At 56.5% G+C, this 21,157-nt stretch overlaps 2 protein-coding genes and 1 long non-coding RNA gene across 17 annotated transcripts in view; 1 reads left to right on the top strand and 2 right to left on the bottom strand.

The window, feature by feature from the left end:
- The window catches only part of PLXNB1 (plexin B1), a 29,902-nt gene extending 23,228 nt beyond the window's left edge, over positions 1-6,674 (bottom strand). For 2 of the 6 annotated variants that reach the window (XM_070456128.1, XM_070456132.1), the window contains exons 1-3: positions 5,755-5,860; positions 2,153-2,209; positions 389-1,501 (exon numbers count right to left, since the gene is read on the bottom strand). In XM_070456128.1, coding sequence (XP_070312229.1) covers positions 389-1,495 — 1,107 coding nt within the window. In that variant the 5' untranslated portion in view covers positions 1,496-1,501; positions 2,153-2,209; positions 5,755-5,860. Of the gene's footprint in view, positions 1-388; positions 1,502-2,152; positions 2,210-3,108; positions 3,278-5,241; positions 5,334-5,754; positions 5,861-5,916; positions 5,974-6,627 lie in introns of those variants that run through there. The other 4 variants (XM_020915947.2, XM_070456130.1, XM_070456131.1 and 1 more) reach the window with 4 other exon arrangements.
- A 2,141-nt stretch (positions 6,675-8,815) lies between these two features.
- Positions 8,816-17,982, bottom strand: CCDC51 (coiled-coil domain containing 51). 10 transcript variants are annotated; one of them, XM_020915999.2, is made up of 5 exons: positions 17,898-17,920; positions 14,399-14,519; positions 11,498-11,802; positions 10,323-10,487; positions 8,816-9,793 (listed from the first exon to the last, which is right to left on the bottom strand). In XM_020915999.2, the coding sequence occupies exons 3-5, from the start codon at positions 11,792-11,794 to the stop codon at positions 9,038-9,040; spliced, it is 1,218 nt and encodes a 405-aa protein (XP_020771658.2). In that variant the 5' UTR covers positions 11,795-11,802; positions 14,399-14,519; positions 17,898-17,920; the 3' UTR covers positions 8,816-9,037. The 10 variants fall into 10 exon arrangements, with proteins under 10 accessions (XP_020771658.2, XP_070312226.1, XP_020771654.2 ...); XM_070456125.1 differs by lacking the exon at positions 14,399-14,519 and adding an exon at positions 15,029-15,535 and having other exon boundaries at positions 17,898-17,916; XM_020915995.2 differs by lacking the exons at positions 14,399-14,519; positions 17,898-17,920 and adding exons at positions 15,029-15,535; positions 17,702-17,883.
- A 44-nt stretch (positions 17,983-18,026) lies between these two features.
- LOC139031281 (uncharacterized) lies at positions 18,027-20,100 on the top strand. Its single transcript, XR_011483765.1, has 4 exons — positions 18,027-18,128; positions 18,218-18,273; positions 18,357-18,444; positions 19,900-20,100. It is a non-coding gene; the product is annotated as an uncharacterized lncRNA (long non-coding RNA).
- Positions 20,101-21,157: the final 1,057 nt, after the last annotated feature.

The following is a 21,157-nucleotide window of genomic DNA, read 5'->3' as shown; positions in this document are numbered from 1 at the left end:
TCTTTACCACTAACACCACCGGGGAAGTGTTCACCCATCCTGAGACGAGAGTCAAACAAGTCTCAACAAGTCTGAACCTCACTTGCCTCTCTCTCTCAAGCAACTTTAAACAATAGAGTCCAACCTCGCCACATTCTGGGTCCCTGCCCCATACCCTAGACCCTCAAACACCTTTTAGTCCACCTACACAAATGCCATCCCTTCGGTGCCAGGTCCAAGCACAGCCCTGCTCAGCTGGTCTCTGTCCCCCCTGAATGCCACTCTTACTGTAAGGTACCCCTCCATCACCCAGACACAAAGGAATCACTTAACACCCACTGACCTGACCAGAACATGCCTGACCAGTGGCCTCAGAGACAGGGAAGGGCTGGCCAGCGCCAGGACTTACCACGGGCAGCTGAGCACAGTCGGAGTTGACGTCATACTCGATGTAGGCCACCTCAGCCCCATCCTCCGCACGGCCCTCCCGGGTGTAGCAGGCGTCACGGGTGCGATTAGCAAGGTGATCCACATCATCCAGGGGGAAGGCGCAGAGTGCCGATGCGCCAGTCGTCCCAGCAGCTGCCGACGGGGGTCGGCCCACGGTCGGGGGAGCGGCCGAGGAGAAGGCCACGAAGAGCACCTCGCCCTGGGCCACCTCCGCGGACGCGGCCACGGCCGCAGCCTGGATGAGCCCGTAGCGGCCCCCCTGACAGGCCAGGGGCAGCTCCACATAGGAGTAGTAGTGCTGATCCCGGAGGCACACGCGGGACACGTAGGCGCGGAAGGCTCGCGACTGAGCCTGCAGGTCCCGCCGAAGGAACAGGAAGTAGGCGCTGGCCCCGCGCGCGAAGGCGCTCACGAAGTGATGGCTGTACTCCGAGAGGCGGCCCACAGCGAGCTTGGCCGTCTCCTCATAAGAGAAGGCGGCCTGGGGGTCCGGGGGCTGTAAGGCCCGGGTGGTGATGGGCGGGATGCCGCCCCCCACGCCTCGGCTGGTGTAGCCTCGCCCCACAAACAGGAGGGGCTCCCCAGACGGGCCCTGGGCTACCAGTCCCACCGTGCTGACGGTGGGGTCGTTGGCGGCCACATACTGGGTGTCCCCTGGCCGCTCTGGCCGCAGCAGCAGCTGCCCGAGCTGCCCCAGGCGCCGCTGCTCACACACCCCCTGGTGCACGCTGCCGCACACCACCAGGGCGCCCGGGCTCACCAGGAGCAGCTGGTTCAGGTTGCTGGTGGGCTGCGCCTGGGGGCACTCATCCGGCATCACAGGGGGCAGACAGTCCCTACTGTCCAGCACCGGGCCAGTGGACACGTTGGCCTCCAGCTGCAGTTCGGGGCTCAGCTGGAACAAGAAGTTGGTGGCTCCGAGGTAGAGGGTGCCTGAGGTGGGGTCTCGAGCCAGGTGCTGCAGACGCGTACCGTTGGGGGTGAAAGCCGTCGGTGGTGGGGGCTGGAGGGCAAGGACCCACCCGGCCCAGAGCGCCTGGAGGAGAGCTAGGCCGAGGGCAGGCATGGTCACCTGGCAGAGAGACAGAGAGCTTGAGCAGGGCTCGGGCCGCCGCCTGAGCGCCGTGGGACCACTGGTGAGAAAGACGGCTGTGCCACTGCCAAAATGCCCCTCCCAACCCAGCGAGGACCAGGCTGAGACGGCACCGCGGTTACGAGGACCGCAGGACCACACGCTAGCAAAGGCTCAGCAGACGCTGTCCTGGAAACGTCAACATTGCCCGTTCTCTGTATCACTCTCTCAGGAGACCGGCAACCCCCACCCCTCACCTAGCCTGCCCATTGTCAACACAGGGTCCAAGGATGAGGAGCTAGAGAGGCAGAGATGCGGGAAACATCCTGCTCCCGGGGACCGGGGCCTGGAAGGGGCAGGAGAGCCAGGGAATGGGAAGAAGGGACCCAGAAAGCCCCTCTGCATGGATGTCAGTTTCCTGGGAAGGAAACAAGAGGGCGAGATCCCATGGGCCACCTGCATGATAGAGCAGGGCAAGAATTGGGTGAAGGGCCTTTCAGGAATCCAGAAGGGTGATAAGCAGAGAACCTACAGACCAGAGAGATGAGGGGGTCAAGGCTGTCATGGACAGGGCCTAAACGGCTGGACCCCAGCTTGGAGAGCCCCCAGTAGAGGTGGGAGTCCCACACCTGGGTGAGAGGCCAGGCTCACCTGGCAGGGCCGGCTGGATCAGGAGACAACGGCATGCCCCAAGCGCGAGTCACTTAGCTGGGGAGAGAGCAGAGCATGGAGCTGGGTGGCAGGCACGTGGGCCCCCCACCACGGAGGCAGCACAAAGGTACCCCTCCCCGCTGCCCAGTCTGCAAGTGGAGCTGGGCCCAGTCTGGCCCTCGGCCACCAAACACATTCCACAGGGGACGCCTCCTCGGAGCCCATGGGAGGGGGAGGGCAGCTGAACCAGGCATCCTCGGGGCCTGGGAAAGGGCAGCTAAGGAGAAGCTGCGTGGCTGGCAGGGCCCAGTCCGGCCCCCACTTTTGTCCTGTCCCCCCCTACAGCCCGCCCTCAGCATCTCCCATCCTTGCCCTCTGCCCAAACTCTGCCCTCTCAGGGCGCCCAGGTACATGCCCTGACCACAGGCCCGGGCCGAGCCTCGCCCCAGGCTGCCACCTGGGCACATAAGCACACTCATGCTCCCATACACCAAGAAGCATACACACCACCCACCCTGCATGCCCTCACCGACACCCAAAGACATGGGCGCAAGCACACACCTAGATGCATGCACAAAGTGCCTGTACATACGAGCCAGAGACACATACCCGGAAGCACACCCCACAAAGACACACTTACCCACCCACCCAAGACATACACACCACCACCCACATCCAGACCCCACACAGACAGATTCACACACACTTCCCTGGTTCGAGCCCTAAGTCCTCAAGGGCTCTGGAAGCCAGGCCATCATCTCTTGCTATTTCCTCTCCTGCAGGTCACAGCAGAGTGGGAGGTGGAGGGGGCAGGGGGGTGGTCCTAGAGGAAGTCACCAGACATGTACCCCACATCCCCTGAACCTTCCCAGGCCTTAATGGCCTGCTCTCCTCACAATCCCCCTCCCTGCAGGCTCCACCTGAAGCCTGGGGAGACCAGGAAACCATGACACCACCTTGCTAAAACCTGGCTGGTCTCCAGCCTGGAGCACCAGGGTGGGTAAAGCGCTGGGGACCAGCAAGCTGTCTGAGACTCTATTCCTGCTTGTTTGTGTCCAGGCCACATGGCCCGGCCCCTCCTGCCACCCGGCTGCCAGTCTGCTGGTGCTCCTCTGAGAGCTTCCCAGGGTCCAGGTTGGCTCCTCCCAGCCGAGGCCCCCCCCAGCGGGGTGCTCCTGAAGCTGGCCCAGAGGGAGCAGGGCTGGGCGAAAGGCTTGGAGGAAGGTCCAGCGAGGAGCTGTGGCCACAGCCCGGCTGGGCACTGCTCCCAAAATAGCTTGGGGGTTTCCATTTTTAGTGTGCAGAGAACAGGGCAGCTCTATGGGACCGGGAACAAGGCAGCCACTGTTTGCCACCGAGGGGGCAGGCGGAGGGGGGCGGCAGGGAGAGTCGTGAACCCGGTGAGAAGCCCAGGACTATGGCAAGGCCAGGCTTCCCAGGCGCCCCCCACCTTGTTTCCAAGGCATGGAGGGGAAAGTTTCTTCCCCCGGGAAGATGGGGTCTGCCTGAGGATGGGCAAAGGCCGGCCGCTACACTCAGCTACTGCTCAGTTCCTCCCATCGCCTCCCGCCCAGGGACGCGCCTTGGGCAGAGGGTCTGCCCCACCATTCGCTTACAAACATTTGCTCAGCGCCGACTTCGTGCCAGAGCTCTCCAGCCCTCAAGGGGCAGCCACCAAGGCACTCCCTACATGTAAAATCACAACTGGGTCGAGTGGCCCACAGGAAGCCGATGGGCAGGACCCAAACAGCTTCTGACAAAGTCACAACGCAGGCTGGAGGCTGACCCTCACTGGGAAACGTGTCAGCCTTCTTCAATCACTGCCACGGGGCCGAGCCACCCTCGCCCTTCCCCACATACCACGGGTGGGAAGAAAAGAAGGGCGGTGACATTTTTCTCCTTATCGGCCACATATTTCACTTCACCTCAGCCACAGAGCAGCCTCCGGCCCCTCGGGTGCACCTCTCCCCATCTCAGGGGGACTTCAAGCAGAATCTGAGGCTGTCCCTCTCTCCAGTGTCTTTGGAGGCACCCCCCAGGGCCCAGAGGATAAAGGTCAAGCCCTCCCGTCCACACGCTCTCCTGTGCGATCCTTGCCAGGGCTCCCCCACACATGCTCTTCGTTCCTGCCAGGCAGAACTGCTCATCACACTCCTCCACGCTCACTCCCTATTACATGAGGTGCCCAACCATCACCTCCCAGAGAAGCCCACCACGTGTGGTCGGCGGGCATCCCCAGCCACCACCCTGGTGTACATTGCAGCTCTGCCTTGGGCTCTCTGAGCCTCAGATTTCCCATCTGGAGAATGGGAGGCAGGACTGCTCTGATCATTCAACATGATACGGTGTGTGCCTGGCACACAAGGCACCAACCAAGGCCACTCTTCTCCCTGTTTCACTCTCCTACTCCTGCAATTCCTTAAAGGCAGAGAATGTGACTTCTAATTCAGAGGCCCCAGTAAGCAGGACAGACAGCCCTGAGTAGGTGCTCCTTGAATGTTGAAAAGAACCGTCATTTTACAGCCAAGAAAACTCAGCCAGCAGGGGAGATGCGGAGCCCACAACCCACTCCAAGCCACCCGGCTTCTCGAAGGACACAGTTGTCAGCCCCACTTTTATTAATGACTAGGCCAGAGCAGACTGAAAAGGCTGCTTTGGAGCTCGGCCTCCAGTCCCCAACTTATACAACTAAGATCTCCCCCCCCCCCCCCCCCCCCCCCACATCTCAAGCTCCAGCTAGAGTCAAAGCCTAGCTCTTCTGGGCCCCCATCTCTGGACCGATTCAGCAGGGCCCAAGGCTGCCTAACTTCTGCCTGCAAAGAACAAGCACAGCCTCCTGGACCTGGGGCTGTCCTCGCCAACCAAAAGGGCATATAAACTCTGCCCTTGAAACTGGGAGAGTGTTCACATCCCAGCCTTTTTCACCGGCGTCGCCGGGATTGGTGCAAAACCGGCCTTTCCTTTCGGCCCTCTCACTGGGCTCCCAGGGTGCTCCCAGAAGTTACTCATTGACAGCATCAGAGTGCAGAGTGCCTGCCGTGTTGTCCGTGTTGAGCCGGGGTAGGGGCGCGGTGGGGGGCACCATTTACCAGTGAGGACTCAGCGAGCGCTCATCAATCACCCACCGCCTGGGTGCGGAGTGGGGGGCTCCCCCTCAGGGGGTGCGTGGCAGGGGGAATCCCAGTCTGCCTTTTGTCAGTCGCGCCGAGTACCGCCTGGAAGGGTTGTTACTGCGGAGGGGAAGCCTGGACCTCCCCGTTGCTCTTCCCCGACCCTCCTCCCTCCTCCCTGACCAGGGCAAGGACCCCCCCAGTGGTCCTGGGAGGGCGGGGAAGAGGCCGGCCGGTCCCCAGCTGAGGCGGCGGCGGCGAGGAGGGGGCGCGGAGGAGCGGCTCCACCTCCTCTGTCTCCCAATCGCGTTACAGGCGGAGCCGCCAGAGTTTCCCTTCGCGCGGAGAAGTGTGGTCCCAACTCTCCGGATCGAAGCCGCCCACCACTCACCCCAGGCCTCGTCGGCCCGGCGGCATCGCGGCTCCAGGCCCGTCCACCCCGGGAACGCGTCGCCCCGGCCCCACCGCCCCGGCCCCGGGCCCCGCACTCACCACCCGGCCGGGCCCCGCGGGACGAGCGCGCCGAGGCGGGCGCCGGCCGCTCCGGGTTCGGGATCTGCGCGCGCGGCGGCCTCCCCGCGTCCCCGGCTGCACCCCCCGCCCCCCCGCCCCGCCACCCCCCGGAGGTGGGTCTGGCGGAGCCGCAGCTGTTACCCGGAGACCGAGGGGCGGAAAACTGCGCCCGCCGCCCGCCCCGCCCGCCGCGGCGCTGCCACCGCCGGGAACAAAGGAGACAAAGCTGCGTCGGCCGGGCCCGGCTCCGCTCCTTCCCCACCCCCCCCGCGCCCGCCGGGCCGCCCTCCCCCCGCCCGCCGCCCAGGCCAGGCCGGAAGCAGCCGGGAGAGCCGGGCGCGCGGCCCCGAGCCGCCCGGGACCCCGCATTCCAGCCCTCCCGGCTCTGCACTTGTCGAGGGCGGGGGACTCGACCCCTCGCTCGCTAGGGGGGCGGACGGTGGGGGGAGGGGAGGGAGAAGGCGGGCTGCACCCCGGCGGTTGCCAAGGCAACGCGGATGGCGGCGGGAGGAGCGCGCAAAGCCGAGCCGCGGGACCGGCTGCCCCACCCCGCCCAGTCCCCGCCGGGCCTCACCTGCGCGCCGCGCTGGAGCCGAATTGGGAGCCCTCCGGCACGGGAGGGGCCTGACGGCGGGGGCTGGGGGGTGGGGGTCGCGCTCTGCACCCCGACGTGTGGCGGTGCTTCGCCCGGACCTCCGCCTGCCTGCATGCCAGCGCCCAGTGGTCCCCACGCCCGTCACCTGCCCCACCAACCACCGCCAACCACCACCCCCGCTCTCCGGGGCCCCCGAGCTCCCTCTTAACCTGTCCAGTACCTGGCTCCTGTGGTCATCCTCCTCCAACTTTCTTTACCTGAACTCCGGGGCGCCTGGTTTCTGCCCACCGGTCCTACTCCCGGGACTCAAACGGCCAAGCTCTCCTTCCGGCCCCCACCTCTGGCTGTGCGGGAAGAGCGCCGGCTATGGGGTTGGGCCTGGGTTTGAGCCATCACTGAGCCAAGAAACCTGACCCCTGACCCTCAAACACACATGCTTGTTTGCTCACCGCCAAGTGGAGGTGATGCCACACCTAGCCGGGCTGGGAGAGGAGGGCCCACCGCTGCAAACGTGCACAAGCTAGGGCGCATTTCCTCCCTTTCCTCCCAAACCTGTACCTGGACCCGCCCCAAGCTGAGAAGCCCTGGGCAAGTCTAGACTCCCTCACCTGTAAATACGTCACCCTTCCAAAGGCACACCTGGGTTCTCTCCTGAGGCCCAGGTGTGCCCTCTGCAGGGCCCTTCAGGCTTGGCTTCCTGCAAACTCAGGAGCCAGCACTTAGTCCATCCTATTAGGACTTCCGGGGAGGGGGGGGGGGGTTGGCTCTCAGCCACTGGGACAGCCGCCTGGGAGGCAAAATTTGTCACACACCCTGAAAGCTCCCAGGGCCTCTTGCAGGCTTGGCGGGAGCCTCAATCAGGTTTACATCATCCACACTGGCTGCTGTGGAAAGAGCTAAACGTCAGGTACCCTCTCCCCACCTGCCGCCCATGAGCATGCCTTCACTCTCACATACCTGGCTCTGCCTTCCGAGTTGTCCCTCCCCAGCTCCTCGGCTTGCTCCCCGGACCTCCAACCTCTCTTCCAACATCTGGGTCCAGGATTCAGCACCCTGTCTGCACCAGGATGACACCCTTTCCCCAGTTCCCTCGTCTCTAGACATCACAGACCCCAGGTGCTATCTGGCCTTTTGGGTCGCCCACTCCATTCTCTAACGTTATGCTACACACCCATGACCACCTCAGTCAAACTGGTGTGCCCCAAGGCCCTCAGCCACCTTGCCTCGCCTTCCTGTGCAGCTTGTGCGGGTATTGGGTGGCCCTTCCATGTGCCTGGAATCCTCCCCTCCCCAGACCCATTCACTCAAGTGCACACCCCTCAGGACCCACCTCACCTACCTAGGTTTAGGACCTAGGATTTCCAAACCCCACAACACCCCTCATCTATAGACAGATAGGGTGTCTCCTACCCCACGAGGAGGATGAACATCACAAGTGCAGAGGTCATTTTATCCCACGCCCTCCGAAGGAATCATTACAAAAAGAAAACAAGGCCGCGGATGGAGTGACCAGACGATCAGAGGTTCACTGCACCCAGGGGGCCACTGGCCAGGGCTGAGCACAGGCTCCCAAGAAGGGCAGGATCTCATGGAAGCACTTCTGCTTCCACAGGCCTCTGCCGTGCGTCAGCTCTGCTCAACCTGCTGACCCACCTCGTTGCGTCCTGAAAGGAGGGCGGGTTCTTCAGACCCACCGTGCAAGCAGAGCGCCTCCTCACTGCTCCTGTTTACTCAAGGACACACAAGGCCATCCATGGCCATTCGACCCAGGAGGTCAAAGGCTGCTGTTCCCCACTGAGAAGGAAGAGGTCAAGGGTTCTGGGTTCAGTAAGCCTCTGTGCCCCCCGAGCCGCACCTCCCACCTCTGGGAGGTCCCTCCCCATCACTGCCTCGCCGCTCACACTGCCGATGGGCTGAGCTCTGCCCAGGGGCGGAGAGGCCATCCCTAGGCTATGTGTGAGATGACACCCTGCCCAAGTGGCGCTCTAGCAGGGAACCAGATTGGTCACCAAATCCCTGTAACTCTGTCCCCAGCAGTATTTACCAACCATTCCCCCAATCCCTGTTCCCTGCTCTCCTCTGATCAATCCTCCAGTGTTAGAACCAGGAAGTACTCTCCAACATGGCAGAGAAAGTGATTCAAAAGACAGGCCGTGACCATGGTCACCAGTGAGTGGCAGCAAGCCAAGTTTTATTCACTGGAAATCATGGGCCATCTGACACAGGTGGGCTGGACAAGTGGAGGACAGGCCAGGAAATGCGAAATGAAAATCAAGGCCTGGGGGGTGGGGAGGCAATGTATCCAAAATGGTTTCAAACCAAGGGCCAGATCAAGAGATGAGAGAGGAACTATAAGGGGGGTGATTATTATCTTACTTTCAGGCCCAACCCTCGAGTTCCAAATCTGAATGTTCAATGGACAAAACTCAGTCTCACATACATTACTTTAAATAAGACAAAATGAAAGACTTTTAATAAGACAAAATTGAAAGACATGAGCACAAATATTTGCTAGTTAACGTCAATTAGTGTTGCCTAAAAATCAAAGGATGTCTGCCGGTGAGGTCAGACTCAGGCTGAGTACACCCCCGGAAGTTCACTTCATTGCTTCATTCTCTAACTAAATCCACATCCATACCCCCTCCCTCTGGAGGAGGGTCCAGGAGGCTAGCTGGCCCTGAACAGCATATAAAGTACAGGCAGGATGGCCACAAACGTCGCGCAGGTGACCAGTGTGCCACAGACGGTGTTCCTATTGACCTGGGCTTCCAGCCTCTGCTCCGTGTCCGACAGCGCCATGATCACACTCCCCTGTTCCAGCAGGGAAGCAGGCAGAGCCCCGTCTGCAGACTCCACCAGGCCCGGGTGTGCTGCAGCCTTTGCGAGCTGAACCACCCCAGCCACTTGGCTCATGGTCTTTTCCAGGCCATCAAGCTGCTCTCGTAAACCCTCTAGACGTGAACGGACCTGCCTAGAATGGCTGAGCTGCTCTCTCATGGCAGCTGAAAGGACATCTGTGTCTCTGTCTCGGGTTGGGGAAGAACCTGCCTGGGAAAAAGAGCTCTGCGAGGTCCCAGCTTGCACCAGGCCCTTCAGGTCTGCCACGAGGTCACGGAGGTCCCTCTGCTGGAGCGAGTAGCTGGATGCCTGTTCACGGATGGCTTCCTGGAGGCTCACAGGCCCCTTCTGGGCCTCCAGGAGCAAAGCCTTCAACTCCTGGAGCCGCACACGGTTCACATAGGTGGATCCAGCCACACCGATCAAGGCCCCCAGGACTGACCCAATGAGTGACCAGTTCTTGGTCCTCTCCGCCCGAGTGCGCTCCTTCTCATGGCTTTCCCGCACAGCTGCAGAGAAGAGGGAGAACTTCTCTCGCTCAGAGTCTTCCGCGCGCAGGTAGGTTATACGAAGCCGCTTCTCCTCCTGCGGAAGCAAAGCTGTCATGTAGCAGCGACCTGGCCCAGCAGCCTCCAGCGGAAGTCCCACAACCACGTCCCTGGAGCTTAGCTTCAGGCCTGGCATGGATTACATGCTCCATAAACACGCTGGGTGAGTGAGGATAGCGTTAAGTCGGACGGGTGGGGGGAGCCAAGGAACCGGGGATGGTCCAGGTGAGCGGTGCTATCCTCCCCGGGCAGTCGTGGGTCTGACCGGACATGCACGGGGGTCTCCAGACTGTCGATCAGAAGGGAAGTGTCTGGCGCTGTCCGGGAGGCCCTCTCCATGGTGCTCCCTCCCAATAATCCGGGGCCCAGAGTATACTAGACCGCTGGTCCCAGTTCTCTAGGAGTGGAGAGGGTGGAAGGCACTGAAGCCCTGGAGCCCAGTCTCTCCCCAAGGTCTTCTGGTTTACCTCCTCACCAGGTCTCTGACCCCCAGACCCATCAGAGCGCCCACCTCGCCCCTCCACACCCTGCAGCCCAGGGTCCCCGTCCAGGCGAGGAAGGACTACCTGCAGCATCCTGTGCTCCAGAGTGGCCAGCTCCAGGTACTGGTTATCGTCTCTGGAGATGCGGTCCAGGCGGTCCCTCACCTCCTTCAGCTTGGTCTGCTGACCTTCCAAGTCCTCGCGAGCCTCCCGGACAAGCCCTCGAGCCACCATGAACACTTTTTCTGCCTGCAGTGAGAACAACAGAAGTCACCCACCCCTTTCTCCACGCCCACAACAGGGTCCTCTCCACTCCCAACCAGACGCGGCTGAGAAGAGGTCAGGAGGGGATGTCAGTGCAAAGGCCGGAAAGAGAGTCTCTCGGACACACAATCCTGGCTCACCCAGTGGCCCTCGGGGTGCAGCCCCGGGCCTTTAATTGGCTTCCTGGGTGTTACCTTAGCTACACCTCCCAACATCACTGAACGCCGTGACAGGCATCGCCAGGCCTCCAGTCAACAGGCTGAGAAACCCTGGCTCAGCCAAAGTCACGGCCTCCGAGGGGAGAGACAGCACTGCACCTCAATACCTCTGGGTGAACCCCGGGTTCTTCCCACCCCACTACAGTGGTCTGTGCCAGGGTAGGAAACAAGATTGTTGTTCAGTCGCTCAGTCATGTCTGACTTCTTGCGACCCCATGGACTGCAGCACGCCAGGCTTCCCTGTCCTTCACTATCTTCTAGAGTTTGCTCAAACTCATGGCCATTGAGTCGATGATGACAGAGGTGGCGGAACGCGTTTCCCCTGCCACAGAGGACTGGACAACCAGAGGCGGTTCTCCCCACCTCACAGTCTTGATTAATTCCCAGGGCCTCCACCTTCACGAGGGATGCTTTAATCACAGTCGGGACTCTGAGGACCTTGTAACCCTCCAGGCAACTCTCACCACCAACCCCCAAAACAGTCAATGAAGGAAGTGTTTGCTGGCCCAAGATGTTAATGGCCCAAAAACCCCTGGTACACAGCATACACGGCAATTTGTTTCAATGGGGAACAGGGGGCCCTTCACCCTGGTAGTATCAAACCCGGCCGTCATGTGAGAAACAACTCAGCTCCCCCTCCTAGTGGTATGTGTTCAAAGACAGACCAATCTGGACGTGGCTTCCCAGCACCTGTGGCTGGTCATTTATTTGGCAGGAGCCTCCAGACCACACTGCCCAGGTCAGAGGGCAGGGCCAAACCCCAGCTCCCATCCTCACCTCGGTGACATTTCCCTGGGCCTCTCGAACCTCATTGAGTCCCACAAACTCTTCATATCTGTCCCACCAAGTCTTGGCCGTGGAGGACGCCCGCTGCCGAATGCTGTGGCCCAGGGCTGCTCCTAGTGCGGTGAGACGGTGGTACAGCCCCAGGGCTACCTCCTCGGGCCTCTTCTCTCTGGGCTGGCTGGGGCCGTGGCTGCAGAGAGTCCTGGTCAGAAAGAGGTCCCTCTGCACCAGTATGGGAGACACACCCCCGATGTGCCGCATGGCCAACACACGGCTGCGCCCTGTCATCCGGAGATCTGTGGGGAGAGGCCAGACAAAGGCAGGGCTCAAGTCAGGTCTGATGCCCGAGGGACAGTTCTGAACTGAAGACTCTCCATTAAAAAGTCCAAACTGGGGACTTCCTGGGTGGTGGCGCGGTGGCTAAGAATCCAACTGCCAATGCAGAAGACATGGGTTTGATCCCTGATTCGGGAAGATTCCACGTGCCATGGAGCAACTAAGCCCGTGTGCCACACAAGTACATGTGACGTGTGCAGCAAATACTGAAGCCCGTGAGCCTAGAGCCTGTGCTCTGCAACAAGAGGAGCCACTGCAATGAGAAGCCCCCAAACTGCAGCAAAGAGTAGCCCTGGTTCTCTGCAACTAGAAAAAGCCTGCGCAAAGCAACAGAGACCCAGGGTGGCCAAAATAAATAAATATATATATATATATTTTTAAAGTCCAAACTGTTGGGCCCGGAGAGGGCAGCCACTAGGGTCAGGCTTTGCCAGGTGCTCTCCTGGACAATGGAGCACGTCAGGGAAGAACATAGTTAGGAACCCAAGCCTCCCATCTCCTTCCAGGATGCCAGGAGCCAGACTCTCCAATCCACCCACCTGCCTGCATCCCCAGGTCTGCAGGAGAAGACTGGTGGCCAGTTTTCGGATAACCTCAAAGATTCTTTTTTTTTTTTTCCTGATGTGGGCCATTTTAAAGTCTTTATTGAATTTGTTACAATATTCCTTATGCTTTGGTTTTTTGGCCTACTGAATTTGTTACAATATTGCTTCTGTTTTCTGTTTTGCTTTTTTGGCCATGAGGTATGTGGCATCTCAGCTCTGGACCAGGGATCCAACCTGCACCCTGTGCATTGGAAAGCGAGGTCTCAGCCACTGGACCACCAGGGAAGTCCCTCACAGAAAATTCTGAAACTTGTGTTGTGTCCATGCTGACAGAGCCCCAAAGGATTCACAAAGACTGCCAGGGAAACTGTGAAATCAACTGAGGGGATTTGGGGAAAGATTTCTGTAAATGACTATCAAAACCAGCTTCCCGAACTCCCTGAGGGCTGTCTCCAAACAGGGAAGCAGTTTCATTTCTGTTCTAGGGCACAGGTCATTCATGTCCCAGGGCAGAAAACTCCCCCCTCAAGAGACAATTCCAGGGTAAAAACAAAGCAAAACCAAACCGCTTGGATTGCTTCATAGAGGACCGCTCTTCTGAGGTTCCCAGCAAACCCTCCTTCTCCCTCCAAACCCAGACATTCCAGGTGACCAACTCCCAGTCTCACATGTCTCACTTTTCATAAGCTTTCTTCCTCCTCCCCAACCCCGGGAACTGCCTAACAGGTTAGTTTCTTTAATCTTTCCCTTTTCAGCCTTGCTCTGATGTTTGGTCCCCCACAACGCCTACTCGTCTGGTACCTGAACGGCACAAGGAGTCTCCCATCAGCCAGGCAGGCCTGGCCTGGGCCCTAGTGCAGGAATGATGCTAAGGACCCAGAAGAGAGAGCCAGGGACCCTTGCCTTCAGCAATCCCTGCCCCCAGAGCACCCTGCCCCCAAGTACTGACTGTGGCTGTCCGAGTGACACCTGGGAGCCAAAGGACAGGACCAGAGAGAGGAGAGCAGAGGGAGCAGGGGACAGGAAGACAGACTAGGAGAGCTCCGATTACAGAGAAAAGTGCTTCTGGATGTAAGGTGATCTCAGCCTCCCACCCCGGGGCCCCCTCCCCACGGTGCCACAGAGAAGCTCAGAGCCTCTCGGAAACACAGTTGGTTGGGTCGGGGCCCGAGCTGAGAGCCACAGAAAGGGAACATCCCAAGACAGTGGCTCCAAGCTGGTGCTGCACCCGAACCCCAAATGCCCAAGGGAGCACAGGCCATCCATGCCCCAGGGGTCAGGCAAGCCTCCAGGGCCTCAAGGCCAGTGCTCACTGCTCACAAACTGTGGCCCACAACATTCCTGCAGATGCGCCCCCGTCAAAACAAAGCGTGCAGCCTTGTGGACCTGCCCACTGCCGCACTGGCTGTTGCTACTTCCTAGCCCTCTTCTCTCTTGATCCCGCCTGACCAACAAGCCTGCTCCCCTGAAAGCCTGCAGAACCTCCCCCTTGCTGCATCCAGCAGCTGCTGCTCGGATTTCTCCTCCAGCACCTCTGCGGCTTTCAGCACCTTCTCAATCTGAAATCACCACCCCACCTCCTCAGATCCCTCCAATCTCAACCTCCCCTCCTGGCTCCTCTTCTATCAGCAGCGCATTCCTGGATCCCAGGAAGGTCACTCATCCCGGGCAGAGAAGACCGCTCCAGCCTCCTACGCGGTCTTGGCTTCCTCCCCTGCCCCTCACAGCTGACTTCACAGGAGAGGCTCTGTTAACTTGTAAGTCAGATCACACCCCTCGGGTGAAAACTCTGAGAGTTCCCCAGCCAGCTGGCGTGAATGCCAGTCTTGCCAATGGCCAACAAGGCCCGGTCCTCTCAGCCCGATCCCCTTTCTTCTCTCCACCACTGTAAGAACCCCACCACACTGAACGTGATCCCGCCCCAGGGTCTGTTCTCCGCTGCTTCCTCTGCCTGGACCACTTCTCCTCCACTAGCCCAGCCCCTTCACGCCTACATCTGCTCAAACATCACCTCTTGATAAGGCCTTTCCTGACAACTCCCTCCTTCGCCACCATCAGACTCCTTCGTTTTCTCCATCAGACACACACGTTGCCTTCTTCCTGTGTGCCTCGCCCCTCACCAGAACAGAACCCTGGAGAGAGCAGGGACGCGGCTTCAGGAGGGGACGCACCAATGACTCCCAAGTGGCTCCCCGACGCCAGGCCTCCTCTCAGCCTCCCACCACCACCCCCACCCCTGTCTCCCAGCTCCTCCCCACTGAGATGTGTCATAGGCCCCCCAACCAACAAAGGGAAGACATTCCTGGCAGAGAGAAAAAGTGGAACAGGGCTTGACATCGTCTAAAATCTGCAGGGCTATCTGTGCAGCCGGAAAGCAGTAGAGAAGAGGAGAGTGGGGAAAGCTGGACAGGCAGACAGAGGCCAAAGCAAGCAGGGTCTGGGGCAGGTTCAGAACCTTGCCTCTCCAAATCCATTCTCCTGCTCCATCCAGACGAGTGTCTCCTACCAACTGCCCTCTCCTCAAACCTCCATCACCAGCACCTCATGCTCACCTGCAGCTGATGATTGGTTTCATTTCTCACCCAGAAAATGTTTTAAAATTGGAAGAGAACGCCCATAAACTCCTACCGCATCTTCGCACCTGCCCGTGTCTGTCTCATCCCCACCTTCTCTTACTCTTCAGGATGAAAACGTCCGGCTTAGGGAAGGCCATGCCGTGCTCCAGGTCCCATATCCTCTCCCCTCCTCAGACACGGCTCGGCTCGGGAATTGATGCGACCACCCCACCCCACCCCAGCAACTGCCCCGCTTCTCTGCTCCTCTTTACTCCCTGACAGAGCGCCTGCACCAGCTCTCTGCAGGTCCTCTTCTCTTGTTCTCACTTAACCCCCTCTCTGATCTGGCCTGCACTCCCACCGGGCCAGTGCAACTGCTCTTGTTCCGGTCATTCCCACGTGCCTAAAAACAATGATCAGTTTCCTCCTCATCTCACTTGCCCTGTGCCTTATGATAGCTTCCTCCTTCTTAAACCACCTTCTTCTCTTCTTGGCTTCCAGTCCCCACTCATTTCCACAACCTCTCCACATGGTGCCCCAGGGCTCTGTCCTCAGTCTCCTCTTTCATCCAGTCTTGTGACTTGAAAAACCAGCTACAAAAATATTCTATGATTGTAGGGATGGTTGCGCAAGACTGTAAATACACTAAAACCACTGAACTGTACTCATTAGGTAGGTGAATTGTACGGCTGCATGCCTGCTGAGTCACTTTGGTCCTGTCCGACTCTTTGTGACCCCCAAGGACTGTAGCCCGCCAGGCTCCTCTGTCCATGAGATTCTCTAGTCAAGAAAACTGGAGTGGGTTGCCATGCCCTTCTCCAGGAGATCTTCCAACCTCAGGATCAAGCCTGCGGCTCCTGCACTGCATGCAGGTTCCTTACACCAGGGAAGCCGGAAGTATAGGGTTATGTAAATCATATCTCAATAAAGCTGTCACTGGAAAACAAACAGGGCTTTCCTGGTGGCTCAGTAGTGAGGAATCTGCCTATCGATGCAGGAGACACAAGTTCAATCCTTAGTCCGGGAAGATCCCAAGGCGCAAGTAGGCCTACACACCACAACTACTAAGCCAGTGCTCTAGAGCCCCGGAGCCACAACTACTGAAACCCACAAACCTGCTGGCACTAGAGCCCGCACACCGCAACTAGAGAGTAGCCCCCACTTGCCTCAACTAGACAAAAGCCCATGCAGCAAGGAAGCTCCAGCACAGCCAAAAAAAAACACAGAACTCCCTGTTAGACCAGTGCTTAGGACTTGGAAGCTTTCACTGTCAGGGCCTGTGTTCAATCCCTGGCTGGGGAACCTCAATCCAAAAAGCTACATGGTGTGGCCAAAAATAAATTTAAAAAACATACAAGCAAACTGTATTTAGGCCTCTCCAGTCCACATCTCTCTTCTGAATCCCAGGCTCATTTACCAAACTGCCCAATCCAGGTCTCTGCTAGGGAAGGCTGATGGGACTCTTCCTCTCCCAAAGCTGCCTTTACCACAGCTCAGCGATGGAAACTCCAAGTCCCATTCAGGCTCAAACTCTCACGTCATCGCTCACTTTGCTTTCTCTCCCTCCTCACAGCCAGTCCCTTAGCAAATGTCACCTCCACCTCTGAAACTAAATTCAGATTCCCTCTTCCTCCTGCCCCTGCCCCCCCCCCCAAGTGCCCAAGTGAAAGTTGCTCAGTCCTGCCCAACTCTTTGCGACCCCATGGACTATACAGTCCATGGAATTCTCCAGGCCAGAATACTGGAGTGGGTAGCCTTTCCCTTCTCCAGGGGATCTTCCCAACCAGGGATCGAACCCAGGTCTCCCGCATTGCAGGTGGATTCTTTACCAGCTGAGCCACAAGGGAAGCCCTAGTCCCAAAGGCCAAAGTCTTCTGCCTGGGTTATCCTAAGAGCCTCTGACAGATGTCTGTGCTTACACTCTAGCCCCTACTGTCAGAGCAGGCAGCAGTCCTTTCAAAACACAGGTCAGACCATCTCTCTCTCTGCTCAAGTCCTGCAGTGGTTTCCCCATTTCTCTCAAGGTAAAAGCCAAAATCCTTTCCAAGGCCTACATGGCATCCACCTCCTGGCCCTCATCATTCTGTCCTCTCACCTCATTTCCCATCAGTCTCCCTTTCCCCACTCTATTCCAGTCACGTGGACCTTTTCTCCCAGTTTTTGTGAGATAAAATTGACATACACCATCACATAAATTTAAGATGTACAATGTGATGACGTGACAAATGTACAGATAGCCCGATGTTTACCACGATAAGCTTAGCTGACACATCTTTCATTTCACAAAGTTCCCATATAATTCCAGGCTTCCTGACGCTGCTCCTACACACTAAGCTATTCCCACCTCAGGACCCTGAGGCCTCCTGGTCGCTATCTGTGCGCTTGCTCTCTTTTCTTTTTTCAAGTCTTGCTCAAATGTCACAGCCGTGCACTCCCACTCCAGGACGCCTTACCCACTCTGTTTTATTTTTCCCCAGACAACTATCACAGGATCCGTGCTTTGCATTTCTCGTATTCACCGATAGTCTATCTTACTCAACAGAATGGCCGCTCTGCCAGGGCAAGCACTGTTTTGTTCATTGCTGCAGCCTAAGTGCCTAAAGTACTACCTGAGTGTGCTACACGCCCAACAAAAAAGTACTGGATGAATAAACAGAATTTGCAAAATGTCGCACTCCGAGCTATATTATAAAACTCCTTCTGGGAGCCTCCAAAGCTCTAGAACCGGTGATCCAGCCGCCCCCCGCTCCCGCACCTACTTCCCTCACATCTCCTTCCAGTCACACTGTGCTTTACTAGGTTCCAGCGATGCACCGAGCTTCAAGGCCTTTGCACAAGCCCATCCTTCTACCTGCAGTGCTTTCCCTGTGCTTTTCCAGGCTTAGCGCTTGCAACTTAAGCATCCCTCGCGGCTTCCGGACTCTCCCCGGGAAGGACATCCCCCAGCCCCAGTACCTGACGCGCTTTGCGCCGCAACCCCCAAGGAGCGCCCGCCACTCAGTTGATCGCCGACCCTTTACGGCCCGCCTTCCGGAGGACCGCTTCCGGCAGGAGCTCAACTTCCGCGTCAGGAGCCAATCAGCGAGCCCGCGTAGAAGTATAGGCGCAGGCTGCTGGAACGGGGAGCTCCGCTTCCGGTGGCAGGGTCTGGGGAAGGGGCGGCAGGCGCCATGTCGGGCCGCGAAGGTAAGTATGCAGGGACGATGGAGTGGGTCAGGGCGCAGAGGGTCGAGAGCCGGCGGGGGACAGGCTGAGCGGGTTCTTGTCTCACGCAGGTGGCAAGAAGAAGCCCCTGAAGCAGCCCAAGAAGCAAGCCAAGGAGATGGACGAGGTGAGGGCGGGCGCAGAGGCGTGGGCGGGCGCGGAGGGACTGGGTAATCCGCTTGCAGTGAACCCGCTTTGCTCTCTCCCTAGGAAGATAAGGCATTCAAGCAGAAGCAGAAGGAGGAGCAGAAGAAACTCGAGGAGCTAAAAGCAAAGGCCGCGGGGAAAGGCCCCCTGGGTAAGTGAGGGCAGGGTAGAGATCAAACCGGACAAACGCGTGAGCATCAGTCTGGATACGGTCCCGAGCAGAGCAGGTCAGTGTTCTGCCTCGTGGATAAGCTGCAAGGTCTCTGCTCCTGTCCACTGCGGTGGATGGTCCTAGCCAGGCTTGGATTCGCAGCAGCGGGACGGGCTGAGAGCCAGACCCAGTATGGGCTTTTCTTGCTTAGGGAAGTGGCAGAAATGGAAATACAGAAATATATCTCACACAAGTTAGTGTAGTTGAGTTTCCAGATATTCTCTACAGTTTCTTGCTCCAAATCCGTACTTCATTACTACTTTGTTGCTTATAACATTTCTTGATTACTCATATAATTAAAAGTCTAGCAAATACTTTTGCACCCTGAGTTTTCACTGCTGGATGCGCCTAGGCTAATGGATAAAGTCCAGGCTTCTTGGCGTGCTGTTGGTGTGTTTTTAAACTTAATTCTCTACCATTATGTCTCTTCTCCCTTTGTGTAAGGGGAGTTGATTACATATAAAAATATTTTTCAAAACTCATCAGTCATTGTATTTTGTGCTTCTTAAATCCTGTTTACACTCGTCAAAATAGGGATTGTTTTCTCAGCAGTTGTCTATACCCTACAGGATCATTGGGGTTCCCTAGATGGTCCAGTGGTAAAGAATCCTCTTACCAATACAGGAGATGAAAGAGAAGAGAATTCAATCCTTGGGCCAGGAATATCCCCTGGAGTAGGAAATGGCAACCCACTCCAGTATTCTTGCCTGGAAAATCCCATGGACAGAGGAAACTGTCGGGCTACAGTCCATGGGGTCGCAGAGTATGACAGGACTAAACACAAGCAGCATGCACATTTAAAGTATATTTTGGAAAAAAAATAATAAAGTTTATTTTGTCACAGCCCATTGGACTTTCATTCCTATATTAGGTATGCTTAATTCTATAACTGTTTAAATTACCTACCGTGTGTTACTTGTAAATTGGGTAAAATAAAGGTATTGAGTAAATCACATCCCAGCATCATAATATATATGGTAGTGTGGTATATGACAGGTAACAGTATGGACTTAGGAAATCACGCTTCCTAGGTTGGAATCTAGGCTTTGTTGAATACCAATTTATAACTTTGAACAGTATCTAACACTGAGACTTTGTTATCTGTAAAATGGGTTGAGGGGATGCGGATTAAGTGAGCCAGTCTGAAATACCCAACACAGTTGAGATTCAGATCAGTGCACAGCCATTACTTGTGCCTTGTCTTTATTCTTATTCACCACCTTACTCATTTTTGCCCAGAAATAACTGGTAAAGCCCTGTGCATGCTTGTGTCACAAAAATGCCCAGTACAAGAGTTGGTCCTTATTATTTAACAGGATCTATGGTAGGCCCCTGAGGCTTCAACCGTAGAGATTGTGTTTTTCATTGGTTGAGACTTTTTTTTTCCTTTTGCAGCCACTGGTGGAATTAAGAAATCTGGCAAAAAGTAAGCTGTTCCCTTGTGCCTGAGGCAGTGATGACCCTTAGTTCCATTCCTGTTTAAACACCTGGATTCCCTGCCATGAATATCTGTTGCCGCCTATAGCTAGAATGAAGTGTTGTCTTGGAACCTATTGTACATTTAAGAATAAACTTTTGTAAAAAAACAAAACAAAACACTTGGCTCATCTTGTCTTTAGATCTTCTCAGCCATTTCTACCTTAGCTATGAGATCTATATAAACCCAGTCCAGAATCCTGCCAAAGTGTGTTCTTAAGTCTGTTCTATCCTGATTTCTGTACCACCTTAATAAGGTTGTGCATCAGTTCATGTAAGGAACCTGCTCTGTGCAAGCTGGACATCCACCAGTGAACAGTTCCTCTTGTCAAGGCACTTCTCTGTTGTTAGAGGGGAGTGAGTCTGTAAGGACTAAGCTTACTCTGAAGCACCCAGGTCTGCATTTCCACTAGGGCTTTAAAAGATCCTTGTTAGATTCCCATCTCTTATCCCCGCCACCCCTAACTCAATCCATCAGCAAAATTAAATCTGGACTCTTCATACTTAATACTAATGCCACCAGATCTTCATTTTAACCCTAAAATCCCTCACCTGAATATTATAGTCACATCAAAATTTGTCTTTCTCTCCCTACCCTTGCTTCCCAACAGCTAGTGCTTACTCAGGACCTAGAGTAATCTCTGAACTGTAAAGTTATACTTTGTTTCTCCTTGACAGAGAATTCCTCAGTAGCTTCTTAGAGCAAAAAAAAAAGTCCCCACAATGACCAGTGAGGCATTAAGGGGTCTGGATGCTGCTCTCTACCCTCTAGTATCTACTAGATTCATCCCCCTGATCCATCTTGAGCCATGGAGACCTACATTCCAAGCAAGTTTTGTCTTCACTGTTTTCACCTACTAGAAACTCTTCCTTAGTCCTGTCTCTCAACCCTGTTTCCTTTTTTTCTCCTGACACTTGTTGATTATCTACCACTTTTGACTCCAAGAAGGGTAAATTCCTGGAGGACAGAGACCATAATGTGCTAAATGCATATGTATTGAAACAGTTGAGATGCACAAGTCTAGACTTCATTTCTAGGATCTAGACACAACTATGGGAATAATGCTAAGATCACTAAGCTTTCTCTTGAGAATGTGTTTTCCAGAAGGGCCCTGAGATTTTGCTGAGTCAAAACTGGGAAAGATTTTCATAGATTGAAACCTGTATTACAACTCTG

The sequence above is a fragment of the Odocoileus virginianus genome, chromosome 26 (assembly GCF_023699985.2).
Source record: "Odocoileus virginianus isolate 20LAN1187 ecotype Illinois chromosome 26, Ovbor_1.2, whole genome shotgun sequence".
Classification (NCBI taxonomy): Eukaryota; Metazoa; Chordata; class Mammalia; order Artiodactyla; family Cervidae; genus Odocoileus; species Odocoileus virginianus.
Note: the sequence above shows the minus strand (reverse complement) of the source record. Positions and strands in the feature narration are given on the sequence as shown.

Coding starts and splice junctions, on each gene's coding strand:
- CCDC51 (XM_020915992.2), bottom strand. CDS start 17,881: ATGTCCTTCCCGGGGAGAGTCCGGAAGCCGCGAGGGATGCTTAAGTTG. Junction 11,803..17,793: donor GCACAGGGAAAGCACTGCAG/GTAGAAGGATGG, acceptor CTCTCCCCACAG/ATCTCCGGATGACAGGGCGC. Junction 10,488..11,497: donor CCCAGGGAAATGTCACCGAG/GTGAGGATGGGA, acceptor TTCTCACTGCAG/GCAGAAAAAGTGTTCATGGT.